This window comes from Natrix helvetica (genome assembly GCF_964273705.1).
Source record: "Natrix helvetica genome assembly, chromosome: 4".
Classification (NCBI taxonomy): domain Eukaryota; kingdom Metazoa; phylum Chordata; class Lepidosauria; order Squamata; family Natricidae; genus Natrix; species Natrix helvetica.
In genome coordinates this window covers 135211337-135237973 of record NC_138550.1, presented here as the reverse complement: position 1 = coordinate 135237973, position 26637 = coordinate 135211337, and the positions used below count along the sequence as shown (strand labels likewise).

At 35.1% G+C, this 26637-nt stretch overlaps 1 protein-coding gene across 3 annotated transcripts; it reads left to right on the top strand.

Annotated features, from left to right (window-relative positions):
- The first annotated feature begins 1940 nt into the window (after positions 1-1940).
- On the top strand, positions 1941-26323 carry UBE2W (ubiquitin conjugating enzyme E2 W). 3 transcript variants are annotated; one of them, XM_081950823.1, is made up of 6 exons: positions 1941-2121; positions 11542-11633; positions 14829-14931; positions 18295-18450; positions 20590-20665; positions 23125-26323. In XM_081950823.1, exons 1-6 carry the CDS (start codon positions 2026-2028, stop codon positions 23136-23138), a joined length of 537 nt encoding a protein of 178 aa, XP_081806949.1. In that variant the 5' UTR covers positions 1941-2025; the 3' UTR covers positions 23139-26323. The 3 variants fall into 3 exon arrangements, with proteins under 3 accessions (XP_081806949.1, XP_081806951.1, XP_081806950.1); XM_081950825.1 differs by lacking the exon at positions 1941-2121 and adding an exon at positions 2224-2558 and having other exon boundaries at positions 11545-11633; XM_081950824.1 differs by lacking the exon at positions 1941-2121 and adding an exon at positions 2236-2558.
- Positions 26324-26637: the final 314 nt, after the last annotated feature.

Sequence of the window (26637 nt, the reverse complement as noted above, 5' to 3'; positions counted from 1 at the left end):
ATTCGAACATTGTTCACTTGTGCTTGTATTCAGAAAGTATAGTATAATGTGTTTATTTCAGGATTATTCTCTTTCTCTTTTTGAAAAATGAGGAAGAACTGATATATAGAAAAGGTGCATAGTGAAAACAAAAAGTATACCATTCAGATTTGTTTCCAAATGCTCCCACTGTCAGTAGTTTCTAGTTTTGCATATGCTGAAGATAGGAGAAACGAATATATCTGTTAATATATACTGCTCATAGTGAGGTGGCCTCCTGGTACTGCAAATGTTAGTTGCTATGCAACTGGCCCACCAAAAGAATGTGAATATAAATCTTCCATTACATTGGGTAAGAGGTATAAACAACTATGCTGCGAGGGAAATACAGAAATATGTTAATTGTGTAAGATGTTCAAATATTCATTTATTTATGAAATGTGAAATTGGTAAGATTTGAAACATTCAGGTCTACAGCTGATAGGAAGCTGTCTCTACACATACAAAGCTAAGAGTTATTTCTACATACTTTACACTGAAAAACTATTCCACTTAAAATATTCATAGGGATGTATTCCCATACTGAAGTGGAACCACACATTGTCTCTTATGAAACATACTATTTTCCAATTTTAGTCTATTGTTATTAGACTTTACTCAGTGTGTAGTGACAGTATATGTTACTTATATGCTAACAGGATTAGTTGTAGATTAGTATTAAATAACGTAATTTAATGGATATTTAAAATTAATTATGCTTCTGAACACTCCGTTTTAATTGTTTCCTTCAGATACACTTTTTAGTGCCTTTGAGTCAATGGCAGTCCGAGCTGACTGCCTGGTCATACATCTAATGTCTATATATCAAAATAAGTTTGAAAATCATATTTTACTAACATGTTAGCAATATTTTGCACCATCATTAATGGCACACTTCAGTTCTAAGGAAAACAATCATGAGCTGTATGTTATGTTATTGATTTACTTAAAACAGTTAAAAAGAGTGAAATGGACATTTTGAATGCATATTGGTATGTAGTATCTTATTTGTAAAAAAATGAAATCAAACATTTTAAAGCAACTTGAAAAGGAAAATGGGATTTAGCAATTCTTGTATTCCAAACCTAACAATGAATAACAGTTTGCACAACGTGAGAACTTGTACTGATTCCCATACCTAGTACAAAGGCTAAGCCCTGTAGTTTTCTTATTTTTTCAGAAATTGTTTGCCATTGCCTACTTTCTAGGGCTGAGAATGAGTGACTGACCCAAGATAATCCAGCTAGTTTCATACTCAAGGTGGAGCTAGAACTCAGTCTCCCCAATGCCTTAATCACTACACAAAATTACTCCATTAGCCAGTGGAATTTCAATAGATTATGGCAATGCTCTTTTAAAAAAATGTCAAGTTCAAGATCCATATTAACCTATGTTTTTGTATATCATTTGCCACATTAGCAAATGTTCTGTACAACAACAAAAATATTTATGGGCGTAATGGGAATTATATGGTTGTGGATGTCATTTGGCTGGATGCTAAGAAAGTCTGAAGTGAAGAATCATCTTCCAATTGCTTATGTAAATACATTAATTTTCATTATAAACAGATCAATACATGCAAAGCTTTCTTGAATTGTTAAAATCATGTATTTATTTCTGACAAAAACATCAGGATTTCAAATTCCCTGTCCAGGTATATTTGAAAGATTTTACTTACTTGTAGATTATACTTTCCTTGAATAATGAAAAACCAGGCACTACCAGAAAACAAAGTTATTTATTATGGCATGATGTCATGTCCTATATACATTATCTAAGCTAATTATTTTTATTCTGTGATAATATATTCTGTCTAGAATAAACGGAAAGCTATTTTTATAGCCTGTCAAATGTAAGCACGCATTTTGAAGGTAGGTCTATCTAAGTATATGCTGTATCTGAAACGTAGGTCACTTGTGATGTCACTGCTGGCGATATGGACGAGATTCCAGGTGGCAACCAAAATGCGTTTGCTTCTCCTCCAAGCTTACTAAGTCGAGCCCTACAATGGGTGACCTCACGTCCTCCGTGAGGTTTTTTGGGCACTCCTTCCAGATGCAAGGCCGTAGTCGGAGAAAACACTTAAAGGGCATGCGATGTCTGGTACGTCCACGAAGATATACACACCTATTTTTTTAATAAACCGCCTGGCACCCTACACTCGGGAAGCCAGCACGGCACGCACGTGGCCTACGACCTTACCCAGTTCTGACGCCGTAACGAGAGGAGCTACGGTTGGCTTTTGAATTTTTTTTTTGTAAGGAAGACCAGAATTTTAACAACCCGCCCGAAGACGTCCCGTGCCCACCTGGCACCGACTACGGCAGGGCTTCTGGGCGCATGCGCGCTTTCCACGGGATGGCCGGAGTTCCCACGTGACCCGTAGGGGGTGGGGGGAGAGGCGAGGAGAAGGAAGCGACCGGGGAAGTGTGCCGGCGTTCCTGCCGCCGCCTCCGTCGCCCTGCGTCTCTCCCGGTCCCGGCCGGCGGCGCCGAGAGCGGACCGTGTGGGGAGGCGGATCCATCATGGCGTCTATGCAGGTGAGCAGCCTGCGGCAAGCTGGCGTGGCGCGTCCCTTCGTCCCCAGGTGACTCTCTCGGGGCTAGGGAGAAGAGCGGAGCCGAGGGAGCCGCTCTGCCGTCAAGCAGGAGTTGGTGAAGGTTGGACCGGAGGCTCTCGCCCCTCTCGCCTGCGCTGACTTCCGTGAAGCGGCGGCGGTGGTTGGCAGCTGCTCTGGCGTTTCCTGGCCGAGCGGTTGGGGGAAGAGAGGAACTTCGTCCTGAAGGGACGGGCGAGAAGCCGGGCGAGGGGTGGGAGACAGAGAAGGCCAGGAAGGAGAGAGAGCTCTGCCCTCCCCGTCTTCACCTCCCTTCGCGGCTTGAGGAAGGGGCAGGAGACGGGAGAAAAAAGCCGGGTTGTCCTGCGACTCGGAAGCTTAAGAAAGGTGGGGGTGGACGGGGGCGGCGGGCCAGGTTGGGCTTCGCCGGGTGAGAGAGCAGGTGGCTGTTTTCCTAGGTGTGGCTTTCGAAGACTTGGGGCTGTATTGGGCCTGGCTTGGTTGGTAGGTGCGGGGCAAATATCATGGGTTTTATTATTTGCCAACTAACACAGTCACTTTGTATTTTAATCTGATTTATATTGTTTATTTTAAAGTGACGTTCAAGATTTAGTAGCTTTTAGCGTTCCTAAACCGATGAACAAGCTGGAGACTAGAATCCTGAAAAGAGAAGTTTGTTAGTACAAATTGGGGTCTGGCTTATCTCTTGTGAACCCTAAACAACCTTTCTCCTTACAATTTATTCCCCTTCAGACCTCATTTTAATAAACATGTATGCTATTACCCTATTCAATCAACTTTCCTCTTTCAGGTTTCTTTGTTATGTTGACTGTAAATGGGGATGTAAGATAAAGATTGGGGTTCCCTCTTTGAATGAGGAATCCCTTTTGTCTGAATATTCTGATAAATTGTAATAAAATGATCTTCCTGTCTCGGTTTGTCTCATTGGAAAAAATGCATATGGAGGCAGGAGCCTGAAAAAGCCATATTTGGCCATCATAGGTGAATGTGGGAAGGGGCAGTAAAAGGTGCCTACTGAGGCAGGGCTGTGGCTGCTTCAGGAAATGAGATATCTTTAAAAACCCTTTTCTTCGCTGCTCTGGAAGTTTGGAGTAGAAGTAGTTTTGATGGAGTGCTTGCATGTGAGAAAGAGGGAGAGGTCAGGAAGTCTTGGTGTGCTTTTTTTTTTTGTCTGTTAATCATGGCACATTTTGTTTTTGTAAGGAGTGACAGTAGCCTACTGTAGTTACCATTGGATATATCATTCTCTATATGAAGATAGAGTTCTAATTATTTGTCTGGTCGATAGACCAGTGGTCTCCAACTGTGGCAGCTTTAAGCCTTGGTTGACTTCAACTCCCAGAATTCTCCAGCCAGCAAAGCTGGGAGTTGAAGTCCGCCAAGGCTTAAAGTTGCCAAGGTTGAAGACACCTACTATAGATCAATTACCCTGACTTCAGGGATGCCAATGTAATCCCTGGATTTCAGAGTCATCAACGGAGCCAAGTTCAAAAGAGTGGTGGACAGAAGTGAAATAGGTCCAAGATGATCTGTTCTCCCCATTAAGTAGTTTATTACTGTTGTCTTAGACACTCTGATTGCATGCACATTCAAAAACAAGTATGTATGAGTTGTGAAATTCTAACTGACATTTCTGTTTTGCCTTTATGTTGGAATTAGGAAGTCAACCTCCTGCTGGTCAGCTAATTGGCCACGGCAAATCTTCTTGTAATGGCCCATTTGCTTTCTCCCCTTATTTTTATTGCTTTTTGAATTAATAAAAAGGACAATACAGTACCCCGAAATAATAATGATAGTGATACATATATTGTCAGAGAGAAAAAACACACATAAAAAGTACTTTCACAAAAAGTGAAAAAAATACAAAAATGTAATATGTCTTTTATAACAATAAACAGTTACAATTCTATATATACTTTTCTAATGTAAATATTGAAGACATATCATTGTGATACATTTATATGATTATTTTAACCTACTTTATTCTGTATAAATGAGTCCAATATTTCATTATATTTGTCCATGCAAAGCCTATATCTATAGGAAATCCACATATACTGTAGATGGCAAGGGGCATGAATTTATCTTTCCAATACTGCAGTATTAGTCTTTGGCCTTATTAAGAGCATAGAAAATCAATTTGTTGTCCAGTTTTGAAATTCAATGAATTAAATATGTAATTCAAGAGAATAATACCGTCTGATAATTTTGGCTTTACTTGCACAATCATATTTATATAATCCACTACTTTCTCCCAAAAATGTAGCTATAAGATATTGTAAAAACATCTGTTTTAAAGAAGCATTACCTTTATTACATCTGCAATAAAATGCTATTTTTGACAGTCCTTTCTATACAAATGTAGCCAATAAATTCTAAATATTTTTTTGTTGTATAAATTGTAATTGGAGACCCACTTCCACTGACATTCTTGCTACAGAAATTAAGACATTCTCCCATTATCTAGATAATATAGGAACATCTAATTCTATTTTACACTTGTTTTAACCTTTGCTTATTGAATTGACTTATTGATAATTATATACAAAAAGTAGTAATAGGTTTTTTTTAAAGAACTTAACAAGCTGTTATAGTACCTCAAGTGTCTTAGAAACTGAAAATGCTGTTCTTCCAAATAATGTTAGCAAATGCTGTAATTGTAAATATTGCCATTGACTTACATCTGATAAATGATTTATTTATCTTTGTGCATAGGATATGTTAAAAATTTATCCTAATCTATCAGTTGGCCTAAAGTCAATATGCCTGCTTCTAAGCTCTTTCAGTATTTGACTTTTAATAGTATTTAAGAATTATTGAAGTTGTAGTCCGCTCCTTAAAAATGATTTACAGAATTAAAATAATATACTTTCACACTGAAATCTATGAGCAACAAAGATCTGAAGACATCCTTTAAGTAGCTGATGAAACCAAAGAATTATAAATGCCCAGATTACCTAAATCTTCAAAAAGGCTTAGCAACCATAACTAGAGACTAACCCTTACATTGTCAACACCTAGGAACATGTATAACTAACATTAAACCTATTTTTCTTACATATACATACATTACATATACATACATACATATATATATATATGTATGTATGTATTATATATTATATATATAATACATACATACATTAATTTATATATATATATATATATATATATATATATATATATATATATATATATATATATATATATATACATACATACATACATACATACATACATACATACATACATACATACATATATATATATATATATATAATTAGTAGTAGTGTAAACTTTCATAGCAAGTCCATCTAATTAAAAAATGGTTCTGCCTATTAAAGGTGGTTGATACATGCATTCAATAGATTTCAGCTTAGCATAGGGCAATTTATTATCTACCGTAGTTAGCTGTGTGTAATGTTTTGATTTCAACTAAAATGTTTACATTTTATATATATTATTTTTATTAAAAATTTGAACAATGTAAAAACAAGAATACAAAGTAAAAAGAAAAGAGAAAGAAGAACAGTGAAATAGAAAAATGCAAACAAAAAAACACGAAGTTGCTGATTTCCTTTTCAGCAAGTATAATTAGAAGTAAAAAATACCTCCTACTCTACAGTTACAAAAACATTCTCTTTATTATATTACCTATTTCTGTCTAATTATCAAATCTGTTAAGTTACATATTCATTATTTTCTGCTTCGTACAAAAAGGCTACAAGGGGCTTGCTTCCATTCAACAGTAAATACCATGTCTTTTCTCTAATGAAATAAATAAATTTAGCTACCTTTGCAAATTCTATAATCTTCACCAACCATTCCTCTATTGTAGGTAACTTGAGTCTTTCCATTTTTGTATATTTAATATTCTTGTTGCAGTTGTATAAAAATAAAGTTCCATGACTTCTTTTCCAGTTCTTTATCTATAAGTCTCAAAAGAAAAACTCTTGTTTTCTGTTGTTAATTATGTTAATCCTCAAAAGCTTCTGCACTAGTATGTTCATTTACACCCAAAATTTTCTAGCTTTTTGCACATCTACTAAAGATGATAAAATGGCCCTTTATGTTGTTTATATTTCCAACATAAATTTGAAGTACAAAGATATATCCTATACAGTTTTTCTGGTGGTATATACCAATGATCCATCACTTTATAGAAATTCTCTTTAAGGTGTCACAAAATGAACATTTCATCTTGTCAACCACTTATTTTCCATTTGTAGAGAGTTCTATTTCCAATTCAGTCTTTATATGTTCCTAATATTTATACATTCTTTTATCTACTTTAAAGTTTTCTGACAATTATGTATAGGAGAGCCATTGAGAAACAAATCACTTTGCTATTACATCTTCTCTTGACTTTATATTACATTCTCCTTGAAAAAATTCTAATATTTCATGGTATGCTAATCATTAATGTTTACTTATATTCTCATTGATAATTGCTCAGAGCCTCAGAGGTGTTTTTGGGGAAAAACTGGATGTATATCTATTCCATATTCTCAATGTGGTATATTGAACATGATTTTTAAAATCTATATTAACCTTAGTTTTATCATATGACAAATAATCATGCCACCCAAATCATAAACTGTCTCATCTACCTCCAGCTCCAAAAGCATTTTATTTCTCAGCAATGCCCACTCTCGCCTAACGAAACAGTAAGCAGCAAAATCCTATTTTAAGTCAGGTAAACCCAGTTCTGGTCTTTCTGTAGGAGAAGAGGAAGAGTCAAAAGGGCAATCAACCTGGAGTCGTCATGTTCTCACAGTTGGTCCAAGTCCAGCTCTTCTTGAATTCTGTCAACTTTTATGTAGGGCCAATTTAGTGCTGACTGTTAGTAGACTAGATTCTTGTTTACAGGCATGAGCAATAAATCAGCTTAACTAGAACTTAACATGCGGACCTGATTCTTCAAGCCTGACATTAATCAATTAAGAAGGAGAGGCAGAACCTGGAGGCAGAGTCAAGAGAGGAATCAGCACTAAATTGGCGCTTAGAATTTAAGATGGGCTGCCCTTGGACAGTTTTTGTGGACGAAATGACTCCGGGCTGATTTCTCTCTTGACTCTGCTTCCATTCTCTGCCTCCTCTTCTCCTACACTTTGCTCTGCAAGTTGTAACACCTTATATTTAACTAGTGGTTTTCCCCTTTTTTATACAAGTGTAGGTATGTCTTGCTATGAATACAGGGATGCTTCAACTCCCCCCTTGAGCTTATTTTCCCCATTTATGTCCTTTTGACTCCCAGCATTCTGAGGCCCCTGCCAGGATAATTGGCCTTTGCTGTCGTCTTGTTGCCACTGCTAACCAAGCATGCCTGGCCTGACACTCTTTGTGAGGCAGCTGCTAGCCACATGAGGCTTTTTTCTTTGGGAAGTTTCTTCATAAGACATGGGGGAAATGGCTTCATGTGGCCTTGTGAAAGGCCAGAGTGAGTATGCCTTGTCAACAGTGGGAGTAAGAAGATGGCAAATATCAGCTGGGGTGACAGAGCTCAGGACAGCAGGTGCCCTGGAGGGGTGAGGATGAGCCACATGCTGGGGCCAAGGTTTATGCTGTGAAGGGCTTGGCTGGGTGCTGGGGATCATGGTGTAATGGAATGTGGATGATCTTGGGGGCAGTGAGACAAGAGAGGCAGGAGCTCCTAATAGATTAACAGTCAAAGGAAGAAAACTTAGGAAGGACCTGCCTTAATGGATCAATCAGTTAAAAGTGGCAGTGGGAAGTTTGTTCTTTCAGATTTGCAAGAATCTGTTAATATGGCATTACAGTAAGAATTAGCTGACCTGTCGAGATTCATTTCTGATTTACTTGGGAGGATGACATAAAGTTTTTAGCAGGCCCAGAGTTCTGTGCCAAGAAACCTCTTTGTGTTGTGCTGCTAGGCTGGGTTGGAGCTGGACTTCAGGTTCTGAAGAGCTTTGTGTGACGTCTCAGGGGTTTGTTGCAGCTCCAGACCTTTGGTGTGACAAGAAGCCCCTAAGCAGCAGCATGTCAAGCAGCCTAGAGCCGTGTATGCCATATAGGATGTGGGCAAGGGTTTTAACATCAAAGAGTTTTAATGCTGCCAGTATTCTCCACCTTAATAAATAAAAAAATTGATGTTGGTGAACATTCTTCAAGCCAACTGTGATAAATTCAAAGCAACTGTATTCACACAGTTACCCTCTACGATCTAAGGAAAATATAATGTTTGGCTTTTTCTGCTTTGAATCTGAAATATTGCATAGCCTTAAAATTACATGCAGAGCCAGTTTGATGTAGTGGTTAAACCATCAGATTAGAAATCAGGAGATCATGAATTCTAATCTCTCTTTAGGAATAAAACCATCTGGGTGATCTTGAGGCAGTCACGCATTCTCAGCCCTAGGAAAGAGGCAATGGCAAATCATTTTTTTTAAAAAAACGTTGCTAAGAAAACTGCAGACTAGTCAAAGCAGTTACCAGGAATCAACACCAACTTGAAGGCGTATATATATTTCTTATGACTGCCATATTCACTTCAAAATAATAACTCCATTTTTCAAGAATTTCTTATTAAATTCTCTAGAAAAGTATTTCTCAACAACAAAATGAAGTAGGAAAAAATATAACAAAACATAACAAAAGGACTGCAAGATGCTTTTCATGTGTTTAAAGTTATATTGTACAGATCTATATTGTAAAGACAATGAATATTTAATGTTAGCACATAATAAACATTCTCTTGTCATCTTCTACACATAACTTAAAACTTGATTATCCTTTGGTAAAATTCCTGGGATAGAATCCAAGAGTGATTTTGAGAAGACTCAAAGGCACATGGCAAGCTATATGAGAAAAGAAGGTAGAAGGGAGTCCAAATTTTCCTATGGAGCTACTAGGATACTAAATACATTATATCCTATCATTATTTTCTGAAATTCTAGAATAGATTTAGGAATGTTATCCTGTAAATAAACTGGAGCTCACATATTTATTTAATTCTCATGCTTTGCAAAAGTATGTCAATCTTTAATAAACCAAATATAGCTTTATAAAAGGCAGTGATTTATAAGTACATATTTGTTATTCTATAAATTTATGTAATTAGTGCTTTAATAGGTAGGAGCTAAAAGTCACAAAACATCAACTGCTGCAACTCTCTTGCAAAATAACAATATAGGGGAGGACTAATAGGAGATGACAGTGAATAAGCATGCTCATTAATGCAAATTTTTAAAAGGTCCATTAAAAATGGAAAATAGAGAGTGAGAGTGAAATGAAATATTCAGGAGAGAATGAAGTAGGCTGAAAACTTGAAAAGAAGGATTTCTGTATTTTATTAGTAAACACTGCAATGTTTCCTTCTGGATATACTGTTGGTCAGCGATTTGTATATATTTTTCCAATTCTCATTAATATTCTTTTTTAAACTGTCTCCTTAAACTTTGAGGTTTAAATATATAAGTGATGGACTGTTGGCAACATGTTGATGATCTATAGATATCTTAATCTCCATAATGACCAGAAGAAAATTCTGAGTTCATAGAGTTTCATCACTATATGAATTTTGTGAAACTTCAGGATTGAAGTTTTTTTCAATATGAATGTTCATTAAAGTACGTTTCTCTATAAGTTCTAGATTGCTTTTCCTGCATCTGCTTCATGTCTTTCAAGTAAAAGTATACTTTCACTTTTTATCCTCATTCTTAGGGCAGCTAATGTTAATTCCCCCCCCCCCCCCCAAGTTGACTTTGGATGGAAACAGTGTTAATCTAACAAATCTGAAAAGTACCAAGTAATGGAAATCTATAGTTATCTCATGATTACCTGGATGATACTTTGATATATATTTTTAGCTGCTGGGTGCAGGGATATAATTTTACCCAGTCATGTACTACTCTTATCTAATCAAACATTATCTATTCGATTTCATACTATAAATAAATAAAAACCTGTTTCTACTATTTCCTCATGAATTAATTAATGTATTTTTCCCATTGAAAGATGTTCAATTCTCAGAGAATTGCCTTGACAAGTCCCTGCAATTTTTTTACAAGATTTTTCCAAAATGGTTTGCTCTTGCCTTCTGAGAGGTCTGAGGGATGATGACAAGGTCACCCAGCTGGCTTTGTGCCTAAAACAGGTCTAGAAATCATAGTCTCCCAATTCTTAACCACTACACCACTCTGCCTCTCATTATATTAATAGTATGGTGCAATGTATGTTTCCTCTGAATTATCTCTATATTCAGTTAGGTTCACTGTTAATTAAGTTTCACATATTTGCAGCTTTAATTATGTGAATCAAGTATAGATCTGTTTTGAAGTCATGCTACACATATGGACAATTGCTCAGATAAAATTTAATTGTGTCCTTTTACTAATCATAAATTTAATTGGTGGTCAAGCCAATTGGCTAAATATTCTTAGAATAATATTAGAATAATATTTAGATAGTTTAATTAAAGTTTCTTTACTTTTCTGATAATTATTGTGCTAAAGAAATGTCTTAACTTCATCAATAAATGTTTTCTGTTGGATATCTGTTTCTTGTGCTGTGCTGATTTTCCATATAACATATTTTGTTATTTGTGAAGTGCAGCTTACCTGTCCCGTTCAGAAATAATAGTTCTCTGGATGATAATCAGTATGAAATTTATTTATTTACTTACTCATCTTACTAGGCTTATATGCTATTTGAGTCATTACCAATTCCTAGCAGCTTATGTATCCTTAACCTACCTTTGTAGGTAAGATTAGTACAATATATAATTAAAAATAAAATGTAAGCTACTGTTGACTTGCTACACAAAATGCAAAGCAAATAATACACATGATGATTATGGTGTTTAAGGCGTAAATAATAGACTTGGCCATTCAGATTGAGCAATGTCTTGTACTATACAGATAACAACTTTACAGATTATTCAAATACTTTATGAAACATTTTTTAAGATTTTTCTTTCTCTCTAGAAGAGGCTACAGAAAGAACTGCTAGCTTTGCAGAATGACCCACCACCAGGAATGACCTTGAATGAAAAGAGTGTACAAAATTCAATTACACAGTAAGTATATGTAATTTTATTACAGTTGTGAAAGATTTGTAGGAAAATGCAAACATACTTGCCATTATTATATCACTAAATACTTAGTTTGATCCACTTATCCTGTTTACATTGCTATCAGACTTGGATATGTATAGTGTTTATTTAGATGCATGTTTTAAAAGGATACATTTTTACCATGAGTTACCGTGTGGTAAGATGGATGCTAATAAATTTTACAAATAAGCAAATACCTCTTATTTATTTCAGTAAGAGGGAGAATGCTCCAACATTTTATCACAATTTAAACCTTTTAAACTAGGTTTGTGATATTAGGCATGAAATACTGCTTTGAACATATATAGGCAATATGATACCTATGAAAATAAATGGCAATCCTTAAATTCTACTTATTAATTTATTTATACCTATATGCATAGTCTGTATGAGTGAGATATTTTTTGCTTTGGAGCATTGGCAACACATTTTGTTTGTCCTCTGCCATGAAGTGTTTGATTATTTTAAAGTTCTACCCATTGTCTACTACAAGGTGGCAGGACCCATTCGTAAGGGGGCCTACATGATGGTTATCGATGAAGGACTTGTTTTCCCAACTGTTATTTTTGCATATTATTATGAATGGTTGTTTTTATTGTATTTTTACTTCTGTTAGCTGCCTAGAATTGCTGATTGCAAGATGGGTGGCTGTATAAATTTACAAGGAAATAAATAAAAAAACGATCCAGCAAGTGCCAGATGAATGCAGTTGGGTTTCACAGGGTAATAGTTAGAATTCCTGGTGATCAGCTGCTGAGGCCTTAATCATCACTGGAATAAGGAGCTGGTGATGGCACTGCAACAGATTATTCTTGCGTGGCCTCTGTTTTTTATGGTTCCTTTAAGATCCCCTGGTTTTTATAGTTCATCTTGTGCATCCCACTACTTACTATAGTCATCTTACAAGAAGATTAATGCAGTGCATTCTTGGTGACCACTAAGAAGCATCAGTGGGTCTAGAATACAGCGGAATTGAAGTATCTTGATATGCTTATGCACATTTCTACTTTTGAGTTGCACTAGTGACCAGAGTGCTTTTGAATGTAATTCAAGGTATTGTTTTCCCATAAAGGCCCTCAGATGGAACAACATTCTCTTGAGACTTATGTACCCAACCTTACCTGCCTTTCAAAAAGCATTTAAAGTCTTTTCTCCCCTCAGACATTGGCTCTAGAAATGGTATTACCCATGAGTTGATTTTTTTGTCCCTGACACTTACATGTTTATATGTTGTTGTTTTATACTTTTATTGTGTTTATATTTATATATTCTGCATTTTATTTATAACATATCACTATTGACTATGCTGGCTGAGATTATTGAGATTTTTATTTCAGTAGTAGCTGGTGGATCAGCCACATGTTGTTCTCTACCATTTTGGTAAAAGCAGGAGGGTTGAGGAATACAGTATATGGCTTTAAAGAAAGTGATATGCTCTATAATAATATCTGTAAGCAGTGAGCTGAAGGAAACTTGCATGCAACATAAGAGTGAGATAAGCAGTGTTTTAATTTCAATTCCTGTCAGCATCAATACATGTGCCCTATGTAAGGGATTGTGGAAGTTTAATTCCAGATAATCTGTACCAGATTGCTTGTTCCTGACCTAGAGACAAGCTGAATTCTTCAATTAAAGTGAGTAAATATGTTACAGGAAAATACTGAGTTGGCTTCTGCTAACTTTAGAATTGTTTCATTACTAGAACCACATTCTCACAAGGTTTTTTTTTCTTCATAGCATTTTCCTACAAGTCGTTCCTCCCCCCCCCCCCCCAATCAACTAAGTGTTGATCCATTGGTTATGACAGGAATTGATTGACCAGCGTGTTGTCTGAGCCTGATGTGGGCTGAGAGAGAGTGACTGGCACAAAGTCATCTAGCTGGTTTTCATGCCTAAAGTGGATTATAACTCACAATCTCCTGGTTTTGTAGCCTGCTGTCTTAACTCTTAAATCAGGTCCAACCTGGTGCCTTAAGGCCTGGATAGCTGGTAATGCAGCCCCACAAGATATAATAAAAATAATAAAAAAGTTAAGGAATTTTGTTGTTTACATATATTAACTATATTATATGTATTTATGTTGCCCCAAACAATCCCTCTTTGTTCAGTGTGGCCCAGGCAAGCCAAATGTTTGAACAATCATCCACTGGATCAAATTGCCACTCACTCCTTACAAGAATTTCTGCTCCAGAAATCTCAGCTGATCATAAACGTTTTCCTTCTTTAAGGCAGCAAACATAACAGTGTAGAAATAAGCAAGTAACAAGCAGTGGGTAATTTTAATAAGGGCTGTAAAAGTTTTAATCTTTTTAGTTTGATTTGTTATTGCGGTATGATGCAGAATATGCATTTATTAAAAAACAGCAGACATATTCAATGAAAACAGGAATTGTGGTTTAAACCTTACTGAATGATCAAGAAATAGAATTTTATTAGTGTATATTGTGAAGCCATACTTAGTTGGGCACAATCAGGGAAGCAAGAAATATTAGTAAGGTATCTTTAATTCTAGACTGGAATAAATACAGAATCTTGTACACCATAAAGGAATGTTCCACCCTCATTTATAATGATTTCATTAAAGCAGAACTTCTGAATGATTTAGGAAATTTCTTCATACTTTTTGCTACCTTGCCGCTATTTTGGGAAATGACTTGCTGGTGATTTATCTTACTTCTTTTGATTGTCAATATCTATTCTTCCATTTCTTTCTCAACCTCTTCACAATTTCTAAGAGGAAAGATGATAATTTGAGAATGATTCAGGAAGCAGTTAAGAAAATACCAGTACGTAGCTATCCATTGCTCTGTTGTCTGGAAAATGATAAACCAGCCTAGTGATTCAGAGAAAGGGGATTAGAAATTGAAGAATTATCTGCCTTGGATTGAACAGTCCAATTGTTAATACAATATTTCTGTAATCTAACTTCATTATTTTTTCAAAGGAGAATATTTATGGAGAATATTACATTTAGTAAAGTACATACAATGATCTTTTAAGAAAAAAAGAACCCTATAATTCTAGGATTTTTAAGATGCGTTTTTGAAATTGGGGACTACAGTAGCAATTTGCAAACAGTAACTTACATCAGGTTACTTACAGAAGATCAAATACTCTAGTTATATGTTTTCATCATTGTAAACCATTTTCTTTCCAAAGGTGGATAGTAGACATGGAAGGGGCTTCTGGAACATTATATGAAGGGGAGAAATTTCAACTGCTATTTAAATTCAGTAGTCGGTATCCATTTGATTCTCCTCAGGTAATTTATTATATGCTCAATTAAATTATAAAATATTTGGTAACATTGAATGTTTATTTTATTGAAATTTTTGTTAGGATACCTCTTTAGAAAACAGCAAGAATGGTTTAATTATATATCTGGTACCTGCAGGGGTTGAATGAAAAGCAATGTGTCCAATAGTGTAAGACATCAAAAGATAGCAATAATGATATGGTAGAAGCTTTGAGGTGTTCTTTTTTGGCAAGTTCTTTCACTTCAGTTGTTCGGAAATTGCTGTGCTATTGTTTGTAAAGTGGAAACCTACAGTGAGTACTTGTTGGCAGGCTTTAAGCAATGTGCTGTGATTGAATTTTTGACTGCTGAATGAGTCCTTCCATTCACCACTAAATGTAGATTTTTTTTTAATGTTGACTGCATTAACTTGAATATGTGTTCTTGAACCAAGACATGGAAAGTTGGTGAATTGTGAACAGTTGATTTTCAGTTTGTGATCAAAAACAAGGTAGCTGAGGAGTTTCATTTGAGAACGGTTGATGAACTAGGACAATTGGCAGATTATTCAATCACATTATTGATGTGCTTTAATATTGGAAGCTTTGTCAAGATATATTTCTTGTATGCTGACAGCAGAAATGGAAAGTTGAAGCTTTGGTTGATAATTGCCAGCACTTGAGACATGCTACAGGAGTGAAATTGAAGACATTCTTTATATGGTTATGACAGCTGATAAAACATGTTTGTCATTATGGCCCAGAAATGAAACATCAGTCCATTCAATTACATCATAAAGCTTCAAAAAATTTCAAAACTCAGGCTTTAAAGCAGGAAAACTCATGCATTACAGTTTTCTTTTCCATGTGTGTGTGCACACGCATAGATGTTATCTACATAGATTTCCTTGAAGCCAAAGTCACAATTACCTCAAAAATTTACATTGCAAGAACCGTTTCAAACAATCAGAGCTGAGAATGAAATTTCCTGTAATGTAACAATACTAGGGCTCAGCCCTCACAAGCAACCCACAAGATAATTGCAAAGTTGGATATCTCCATCTTACCAACTTGGTTCTGTGCGGCTTCCATTTTTTTTCCAAATTAAAGAAATATTTCCATGGGATATTTGACGCAATGAAGAGGTTAAAAAGTACTATTAAGCAACCAAGTTCTGAACTGCATATTCTGAATTGCAGAGTTGCATAACTCATAGTCAGGATTGATTACTCTGTGAGTAGAAAGTATTAAGATTCTTTTGAGATGTTTAACATAATGTAACCTGTATGAACAATCTGTATAGAAAACTTTCGGTTAAAAAAGCTAAGAGTAGTAAAAACAAAATAAGAAAAAAAATCATATGGATAACATTTACCTGACAAGAATAAATATATAAAGGTGTATTTTCTTCTGTGAGAACCTAATTAGATAAAGGAGCAAAGGAATAATGCTTTTCCAGCTTTAAACTGAAACATTGGGTACATGACAAAATAAAATGAGACTGATGAAAGCAAAATAGATTTATTCTGGGCAAAATAAAAACTATCAGTTTTATTTTAAATATAAATATAAATACATTCAAAATCCCTCAAAAATAGAAAGGTTAGCATCTATTGACACTTTAAATGAAAGAATGTACATCGCTACACAATTTATGATATCAAGCATTTCCTATGCTGGAATTATTTACTTGTATAATTTAAAATATTTTAAATTTGTGTATTGACATGTGACTCTTAAATTAGATCCATTTCTGCCTGCATATCCAATTGTCTCAGGTGTGACTGTGGAAGAGGAAAGGAGTTGACACTTTAAAAATTGGATTTTATGCTGTATTACCATTACAACTTCTATTTTTGATTTTTAGTATGTCCTTTGTGTTGGTTTCTTTAATAATGTTATACATATTATTTTAACTGCCTGGAATTTCTACCTAATATATTTTCAATTAAGTTATATAGGAGAACAAATAAATACATAATATGTGTTTATACAAATGTACTGGGTTTTAAACTAAATAATGGAAATTAGAGTAACTAGGACGTTATTAAACCCATAAACTGGGCTCATCTGGAAAGACTGAGCAAGAGGGAAAAAACTTTAACCATTTTATTACTAGCTTATAATCACAGTACAGATACTCTTTGACTTACAACAGTTCATTTAGTAGCCATTTGAAGTTACAATGGCACTGAAAAAAATGACTTATGACCATTTTTTCACATGTAACAACCACTGGAACATCCTCATGGTCATGTGATCAAAATTCAGGTGCTTGACAACTGATTCATTTCTGATGGTTGCAATGTCCCAAGTCATATGATCACCTTTTGTGACCTTCTGACAAGCAAAGTCAGTGAGTAGATTGTGATTGTGCAGTGATTTACTTAACAACTGTGGCAATAAAGGTCGTAAGATGGGGCAAAACTCACTTAACAATTGTCACTTAGCAACAGAAATGTTGGGCTCAGTTATGGTCGTAAGTTGAAGACTACCTGATTAGGCAATAGCACCTGAAGTAACAGAATGTACATAACAGAATATAACTAAGAAACAGAGTTGAAAGAGATATTGGAGGCCTTCTAGTCCAGAAGACCCTATGCCATTTCAGGCAAATGGCTGTCCTTTGTTGGAGCACCCACAGCTTATGGAAGCAAGCCATTCCATTGATTAATTGTTTTCACTATCAGGAAATTTCTAGGTTGGTTCATTCCTTAATTAATTTCCATTCATTGCTTTTTATCCTGCCTTCAAGTGTTTTGGAGAATAGGTTGACCCACTCTTCCTTGTAACAGACCCTCAAATATTGGAAAAACTGCTGTCATTGTCACCCCTAGTCGTTCTTTTCACTAGATTAGACATACCCAATTCCTACAGCTCTTCTTCATATGTTTTAGTCTCCAGCCCCCTAATCATCATATTTACACTCATTCTAGAGTCTCAACATCATTTTTATATTGTGGTGACCAAAACTGTATGCAATATATGTGTGTCTATTATAAAGTAGTATTTCATATTATTCTATCTGTTAACGCAGCCTGTGACTGCTGGCTTTTTTTGTAGTTCCAGCACACTGCTGGCTTATATTTAAGTGGTTGTCCAATAGTTGTCCAAATCCCTCACATTTATCACTATTGAGCCAGCTACCACCTATTCTGTACCTGTGCAACATACTGAACGATAAAATTTCATTAAATTCAAGACTGACTCACTGTGATATATGAAAGATCAAATTTGATTCATACCCTTCTAACATCTGTTATTTTACAGATTATGTCCATGTTTGAATTCAAATGTTTTTTGTATAAAAATTGAATTTTTTACAAATAGCATTAGTATACTTTTTGATCTATTATCTTAATAAAATATTAACTTGATTTTTACTTTATAGGTTGTGTTTACTGGTGAAAATATTCCTGTTCATCCTCACGTTTATAGCAATGGACATATCTGTTTATCTATTCTAACAGAAGACTGGTCTCCAGCTCTTTCAGTGCAATCAGTTTGTCTTAGCATTATCAGCATGCTTTCAAGCTGCAAAGAAAAGGTATGAATTTAAAGATAAGGTTGTTATAAGTTTAATGGTAGTAGGATGCCCCACTCTAAATCAATTAAGTTTCTTTTTCTCTTTAATGACATTTAGTAGACTCTAAAATAAGTATATTGTTAAATAAGGCATTTCAAAAAAATTCAGAAGGGTTAATTTATCTAACTACAATACAAACTAGTTAGATAACAACCAACTATTTTTCTTTCCAACCTTTGGAGACCAACAAAACAGAATAATTGTCTTCAAAAGAATGCTCATTACCTAGTTTCACTGAAATTAGTGTCAAGTTCCTGCTTCATGTTGCCACATTTCTTCATTTACATAGAGTTTCGAGAAACCCTAAAAAGTTCATTGGACAGATTATGAATGTCACAGCTGGTAATGGGTATTTAGTGAGATATTTGTACTGTACATTTAGTACAGCTTAATATAACATTTTGAATGCTATCTCTGAAGCAAATTATAAATATTTTAAAACCCTGTAATGGTTTTCTTTCTAAAATAAAATTCAGCTTGTAGCAGAGCACACTTAGGCACAAATGAAATTATGATGGCTCTTTGTATAATTGCAGATAATTTCATTGGTATATGTTGCAGTGTTATAATATCTAAATTGTGTCTTGCTTAGATTGAGACTATTCATGTATGGCTTAAAGAGAACAAATATAAAAACATATTCATGCAATATAGCAATGTTTCTGACATGCTACTCATACTTGATATCTTTTACTAAAAATCTCTCTCTGTGTGTATATGTATAAAGCTAAATGCCATTCACACCGCATCACGAAATCTTCAGAACCGTAAAGCCTACAAACTTGAAATTTGGCATGTATGTTCCTCTTGGCTTCTAGGTGCTAGCTAAGAAAGGATTTTTTGAAATGACCATCAGATCATTAGTATTTGAGGGCGGGGAATAAAAGGAGGGTTTGGGAGGAAGGGATGGAGACAGAGGGAGTGCAGGGGGAGGAAGGAGGGGCTTGGCTGAGGAAAAAAAGAAAAAAACTGGGAGTAGGGTAGCAGAGGCTTCTGTAGGTCAAGCCTGGGGAAGATAATGGGTTAGGATAGCAGAGGCTTCTGTGGGCCATGCCTGAGGGAGATAAGAGGATAGGATAACAGAGGCTTCTGTAGGGCAAGCCTGGGGAAGATAAGGGGATAGGATAAGGAACACTTCTCTGGGACAAGCCTGAGGGAGAGAAGGGGATAGGCTAGAGGAGAATTTTGTGGAGCAAGCTGAGAAAGAGAAGGAGATAAGATAGGAGAGGCTTCTGTGGGATAAATCTGTGGGAGAGAAGGGGATAGGCTAGAGGAGAATTGTGTGGAGCAAGCCTGAGGGAGAGAAGGGGATAAGATAGGAGAGGTATCTGTGGGGCAAGCCTGAGAGAGAGAAGGGGAGGGGAGAGGCTGATCATAACTACTCATTAGTTTTCAAGCTGTGTATCGATTTATCAAGCCCAATCACATAGTTTCGTAGTAGAGTACAGATATTCAGCTAGTATATTATAAATACTGGATGGTGCATATACACAATACAGTTAGAAGAACATTTTCTTCCCATATATTCAAAGTGTGTGGTGAGGCAGAAGTAGGAGGAGGAAGACTTCTGATTATTATTTCCTCTAGAAACTGCTATTTAAAGTTTGGTAGAGAAATATTTTCTTCTATCATTTAGCCTGCTTATGTATTATTCACTTATTTATTTCTTTATCCAGTTTATTTATTGACACAACTTGAGGGTTTTTCCAAACCTGTATTGGTTACATGCTAGTTTTCTCTAGTTTATTTAAACATGACTAAGAGAGGTATTACATTTGTTTAAATATGTGTGCCTGTAAGTTAGGAATTTTAAAGTCTTCTGAAAAATTAACAATTTATTCCCTTATGTTGTGTAAGAGTTGAGGAGAAGTTGAAAGTATTGCAAACCAGGAATAAAATCTTGGAAAGTAACTTATATTTTCTCTCTCATTTCAATGAATACATTTCTGAAATTTCCTCCCTCTCTTTAAGGGAAGGGAGGGAGGAAATTTCAGAAATGTATTTGTTAGATTTATATCCTACTTTTAATTGAGCCACTAATTGGCAGTTTTGTATAATTGAAGTAGGCTTATAATTTAATATAGTTTTACTTTATTGCAGAGAAGGCCACCAGATAATTCATTTTATGTAAGAACATGTAACAAGAATCCAAAGAAAACAAAATGGTGGTATCACGGTAAGCATTTAGTTTGAAAACAATATTCTAAGTAATGAATAATTAGTACTTAATTTACAAAGCTTCCTGTATAATCCTTGAATAAGTTTTTTAATATTCACAAATAACACAAATGAGTACTGTTAAGTTACTTAGACTTGTCTTAATGAATTCAGGTGAAAAACATCTACAGGTGAAACTCAAAAAATTAGAATATCGTGCAAAAGTTCATTTATTTCAGTAATGCAATTTAAAAGGTGAAACTAATATATGAGATAGACTCATTACATGCAAAGCAAGATAGTTCAAGCCGTGATTTGTCCTAATTGTGATGATTATGGCTTACAGCTCATGAAAACCCCAAATCCACAATCTCAGAAAATTAGAATATTGTGAAAAGGTGCAATATTCTAGGCTCAAAGTGTCCCACTCTAATCAGCTAATTAAGCATAACACCTGCAAAGGGTTCCTGAGCCTTTAAATGGTCTCTCAGCCTGGTTCAGTAGGAATCACAATCATGGGAAAGACTGCTGACCTGACAGTTGTGCAGAAAAACATCATTGACACCCTCAATAAGGAGGGAAAGTCTCAAAAGATAATTGCAAAAGAAGTTGGATGTTCCCAAAGTGCTGTATCAAAGCACATTAATAGAAAGTTATGTGGAAGGGAAAAGTGTGGAAGAAAAAGGTGCACAAGCAGCAGGGATGATCGCAGCCTAGAGAGGATTGTCAGGAAAAGGCCATTCAAAAGTGTTGGTGACTTTCACAAGGAGTGGACTGAGGCTGGAGTCAGTGCATCAAGAGCCACCACACACAGATGGATCCTGCACATGGGCTTCAAATGTCGTATTCCTCTTGTCAAGCCGTTCCTGAACAAAGAACAACGTCAGAAGCATCTTACCCGGGCTAAAGAAAAACAGACCTGGTCTGTTGCTCAGTGGTCCAAAGTCCTCTTTTCTAATGAGAGCAACTTTTGCATCTCATTGGAAACCAAGGACCCAGAGTATGGAGGAAGAATGGAGAGGCAGACACTGCAAGATGCTTGAAGTCCGGTGTGAAGTTTCCACAGTCTGTGTTGATTTGGGGCACCATGTCATCTGCTGGTGTTGTCCACTGTGCTTCATTAAGTCCAGGGTCAACGCAACAGTCTACCAGGAGATTTTGGAGTACTTCATGCTTCCTTCCACAGACGAGCTTTTTGGGGATGCTGACTTCATTTTCCAGCAGGACTTGGTACCTGCCCACACTGCCAAAAGCACCAAAACCTGGTTCAATGACCTTGGGATTACTGTGCTTGATTGGCCAGCAAACTCTCCTGACCTGAATCCCATAGAGAATCTATGGGGCATTGCCAAGAGAAAGATGAGAGACATGAGACCGAACAATGCAGAAGATCTGAAGGCCGCTATTGAAGCATCCTGGTCTTCCATAAGACCTTAGCAGTGCCACAGACTGATAGCTTCCATGCCACGCCACATTGAGACAGTAATTGCTGCAAAAGGGGCCCAAACCAAGTACTGAGTACATATGCATGCTTCTACTTTTCAGAGGTCCGATATTGTTCTATGTACAATCCTTGTTTTATTGATTGCATGTAATATTCTAATTTTCTGAGATGGTGGATTTGGGGTTTTCATGAGCTGTAAGCCATAATAATCACAATTATGACAAATCACGGCTTGAACTATCCTGCTTTGCATGTAATGAGTCTATCTCATATATTAGTTTCACCTTTTAAGTTGCCTTACTGAAATAAATGAACTTTTGCACGATATTCTAATTTTTTGAGTTTCACCTGTATAACTTATAGGCATATGAAAATTTCAGGTACAGAACATTTCCAAGAAATCTGCTAGGGAATGGAGTTTTGGCATTCTGAACTGCAGAAGCACTGAAACAGGCTATTTCAGTAGTATTTCAGTAGAATGAAATAATGAATAACCTTACTACTTGGTATAGAAATCTACTGAATGAATAGATTATTAACAAATTTGAATTGAACTGAAGAAATAGGTTGCCAAAGCTAGCATAAAATAAAGTGCTGTGAATAGTTTAAAATATAACAATGTGTTTACTCTGCACGGAAATCACGTTAAAATAGTATTGAGAGTTTTTGTGCCACCTCTCATCCTTCAACCACTTTATGATGTGAAGGTACTTGCACAGCAATAGATTTTTCCCCAAAACATCTTCCACGGTTTCTGAGCCTTTGGGCTTTTTTTTAATTTGCATTTTTCTTTGAAAAATGCACTATTTTACTGAATAGGCAGTTGAACCTATTCAGTATATTGTCCTATTTGTTTGAACAGAACAAGGCAAGTTCAGAATTATATTGTCTCTTTCAGAATTTATAACTTTTAATCCTTATTTTAATTTATTGAAGTGGTACTGTTAAGGGCTATTCCAGCAATAAAAATCTTCATATGTTTTGAAAATGTATATATGCAGAATATAATATTTTACATTTTGTTTTTTTTTAAGATGACACTTGTTGACACCATCATTCTATGATTCTCCTAACAGAAGATAGTCCTACTGAGAAAATGAGCACTTTGATCATTCAGTCTTTGAACTTTAACCTCCTGACTGGAAACGATAAATAGGCAATGAAGACTACTTCCTTTGACTGAATTTTTACTAGTATGCATTCTGGGCGCATGTTGATCACTGGTCCACACCATGCTACTGACATGCCTTTTGTAGTCATACAATGTTAATGCTGGAAAATGTCATTCAATTTTAACATTCGAAAGAATTCCAGGTCTTCATGTATTGTGCAATAATATGAATTTCTTGGTGGTTTTGGTATATCCATTGCCACAGAAGATTGTATCAGGAAACATATATGCTTTCCACACAATAGTTTAGATGCATGATAGGGCCTATGAAAGGTTTTAAGTATATTAGGATGATAAGTAACCTTTTACTTTGAAAGCCACCTAATTTGTTTAGATATGGATTCTGTGCACTGTGATCATAAAACTAGCAGCATAAGTTAAAACATGCTTAACCAAGAAATTAATAAGATCATTGCGTATTTACTGAACTGCCAGTGTCTTGACAAGCAAGTTTTTTTCAAGTTATGTCAGCAGAAAGGTACGTTCTATGGTAGAATAAATATCTTTTGTTTGTGTATGTTATATTTCTGAAGAGAAGGTATGAATAAATAAGGCAGAAGTGGTTTAATCAAGGAAAACCATGTTATGAAATAGAAACAGATAGCAGTGATAAAACTGAATGCTGCAGTCCATGATTGGGCTTGTTAATATGTATACTAGAGCTATTTTCCAAGTAGATTGCACACTGTTCTTTCATACTAGCCTTCAGCATGAGCCCTGTTGCCTACACAATATTTCATTTATTTATGTGTCTAGAAATTTTTGAGTTCAGAGTTTCTTTTGTGGTCTTATATGTTATATTTGAATGTTACAAAACAATATTTTCACTGAAAAGCTATCAGAAGATATTTTCTTGTAAATTATTTCTTTATTAACATTATCTTGTCTTTTAATTCTGTACCATAAAGGAAGAAATACATTTTGGACAGAGATGAACTGTTTTGACAAAAAGTGTGGATCTTTTTATTTAAACTTAAGACAAATATATATAAATATATATATATATATTTTTCTTACCTTACTTGTCCCATACAGCCATAACAATTTTCCAGGTTTTCTTTAAAGATACGACAAAAACTAGATTTACCTTTTATACGGAAAAAACTTGTTAAACAATACTGAATTGATCTTCACCTATATGTAATTTTATGATACGGGATCTAGGCTGTCTTTTTAGGAAGCAATGATGTGTCTTTTATAAACTTGCTACCTTTACACATATGCAAACTTTCTATTTCAATGCTCTTTTTAATGTTGCCTTATTGTTGCACTAAAAAAATCAAATCTAGTGGTCAATAAATGAATGTCTGAACTGCAGAGTAAACTTCTTACTTGATTTTTAAAGTAAGAATCATATAAGCAAGACAAATCTCCCAGGGTTGGCTGAAAATACTCTAGTGTGTATGGATTTTTTTTTAACTGCTGCATTGAATCTTACAAGTTTTATAGATATGTATATAATACAGTAGCTATAATATTTAAAATCAATATAATTGCTAAGCTCAGGGGTGGGAAGAAATCAAATGAAAGTAAAAGACGTGTTCTGTCCAGGCGCTGAATTCCAAATTATTAGTAGAGCAGTTTAAAATAAGGGTAGGTTACCTTTTTCTGTTTTGAATAAGATTATTGACCTCTTAATCAAAAATAAGATACTGTGGGAAAACTTGTACATAGATGTTTATATTTCTCCATTGCATTATTAATGTTACAATACTAATTTTTGTTCAAGCCAAAAATAATGTTGATGTTGAAATTTGTATTCCTTCTTGATTTTCTTCTAGTTCTTCTTCCGTTTGTAAATTTAATTGTGAAAACATGTTAAGAAGTGTATACATGAAGGGTACCACTAAATATTTAAATGGAATTTTCATAGTTTCACAACCCACAACAACTATGTATTCATACATTTAGATAATGTGAATCTGTTCTGTAATTCACTATGAAGGACCTTCATATGTGTGGAGGTTCAATTTGTCCATCTTAAAAGATTAATGCAACTGTTTCCATATTTTTTAAAGGTTGGTTACATAATCCATGCTTTAGTCTTGCATGTATTTTATTTGCCTATAGATTTCTCAGTTTGGATTAAATCAAAATTGCTCAACAAAATATTACCTGGGTTGTTTTACACTATTTCTTGGGTGTGGAGGCTGTTTAAATATATAATAAGGATTTTAAACCAGAATTGTATCGTTTGGATTTTCATAAATTGTATGATCCCACATTAGGGTATGGAGGCAGAGTTTTGCTTTTTTCACTTTACCCTTAAATTCTGTGTCACCTGAAAATCTCTTTTTGAGAAATTAGGAGCTCACTGCAAAAGTATATGAAATGACATAGTGAAAGTGAAGGATACAAATGACCATTCCTTTTTTTTTCATAAAAAATGGTGTCACTGAAAAATATGTTCTCTACAACTGGTACATGCTGAGTTGATTCTGTGCCATTAAGAAGTAGTTCAGGATCTACTTTCTATTTAATCACAGTTCAGTCTGCAATATATACATGTAAGATGCCCTTTCGGGGGGGGTCCCCCCTAGAGGCTGCCCATCATTATAAATTGCACTTAGTAGTAAACATTATATTTTATTATTCATTTTATATATGTGGTATTTTGCTTAGAACATGACAGACAACATACAGTATATAGAAATGTTCCTTAATTCCAACCTGTGAGGTGGATTGAATTAAAGAATAATTGACCTAAATTCAGTCATTGAATTCCCTGGTTTCTGTTAATGTTAATCACTCGCCTCAATATCATTTTATTATCAATATCATATAGTCCACTTGTATGTTTTTTTCATTATTTATTTTTGGTATCTTAGTAGCCTGGGCTATCTTTTCTAATGTCATGAAAAAATAAAGAACCACCTGTCTTTCTATCAGTTCTTAGTTAAATCATCTTTTTCTCCCTTTGTAGCAAAAAAATATGTCTGTTTATACATTTCTGTTTTCTGTTGTATAATACGATATTGGTGTACGAAAAGGACATTCTCTTATCTCCACGAGAAGTTTTCTCAGAAGGTCCAGATAAACAATATATTAAAAGTTATGAAACAATCAAATTGCTCTGCAATGTTGTTTGGATATTAATATGCTATTTTTTCAGTGAAGACGGATGCTGTGAATTAATTCAGTTTGCCTGCAATCTCATGCTATCCTTAATTTCACTTTATTCTAATTGGACATATATTTAGGAAATTTGCTTCAATGTCTGTAGCAATAGCATCTATGATTGCATTTATTTTGCCAGATTCCTCTGTTGATAGCAATCTGAGGATTTCTACTTAGACCTTGACTGAACTACATGTAGTGTGCTTTTTAATGCTGCAGTAGCACAGACATCTTTTGTATAATTATATCTCATGCTTAT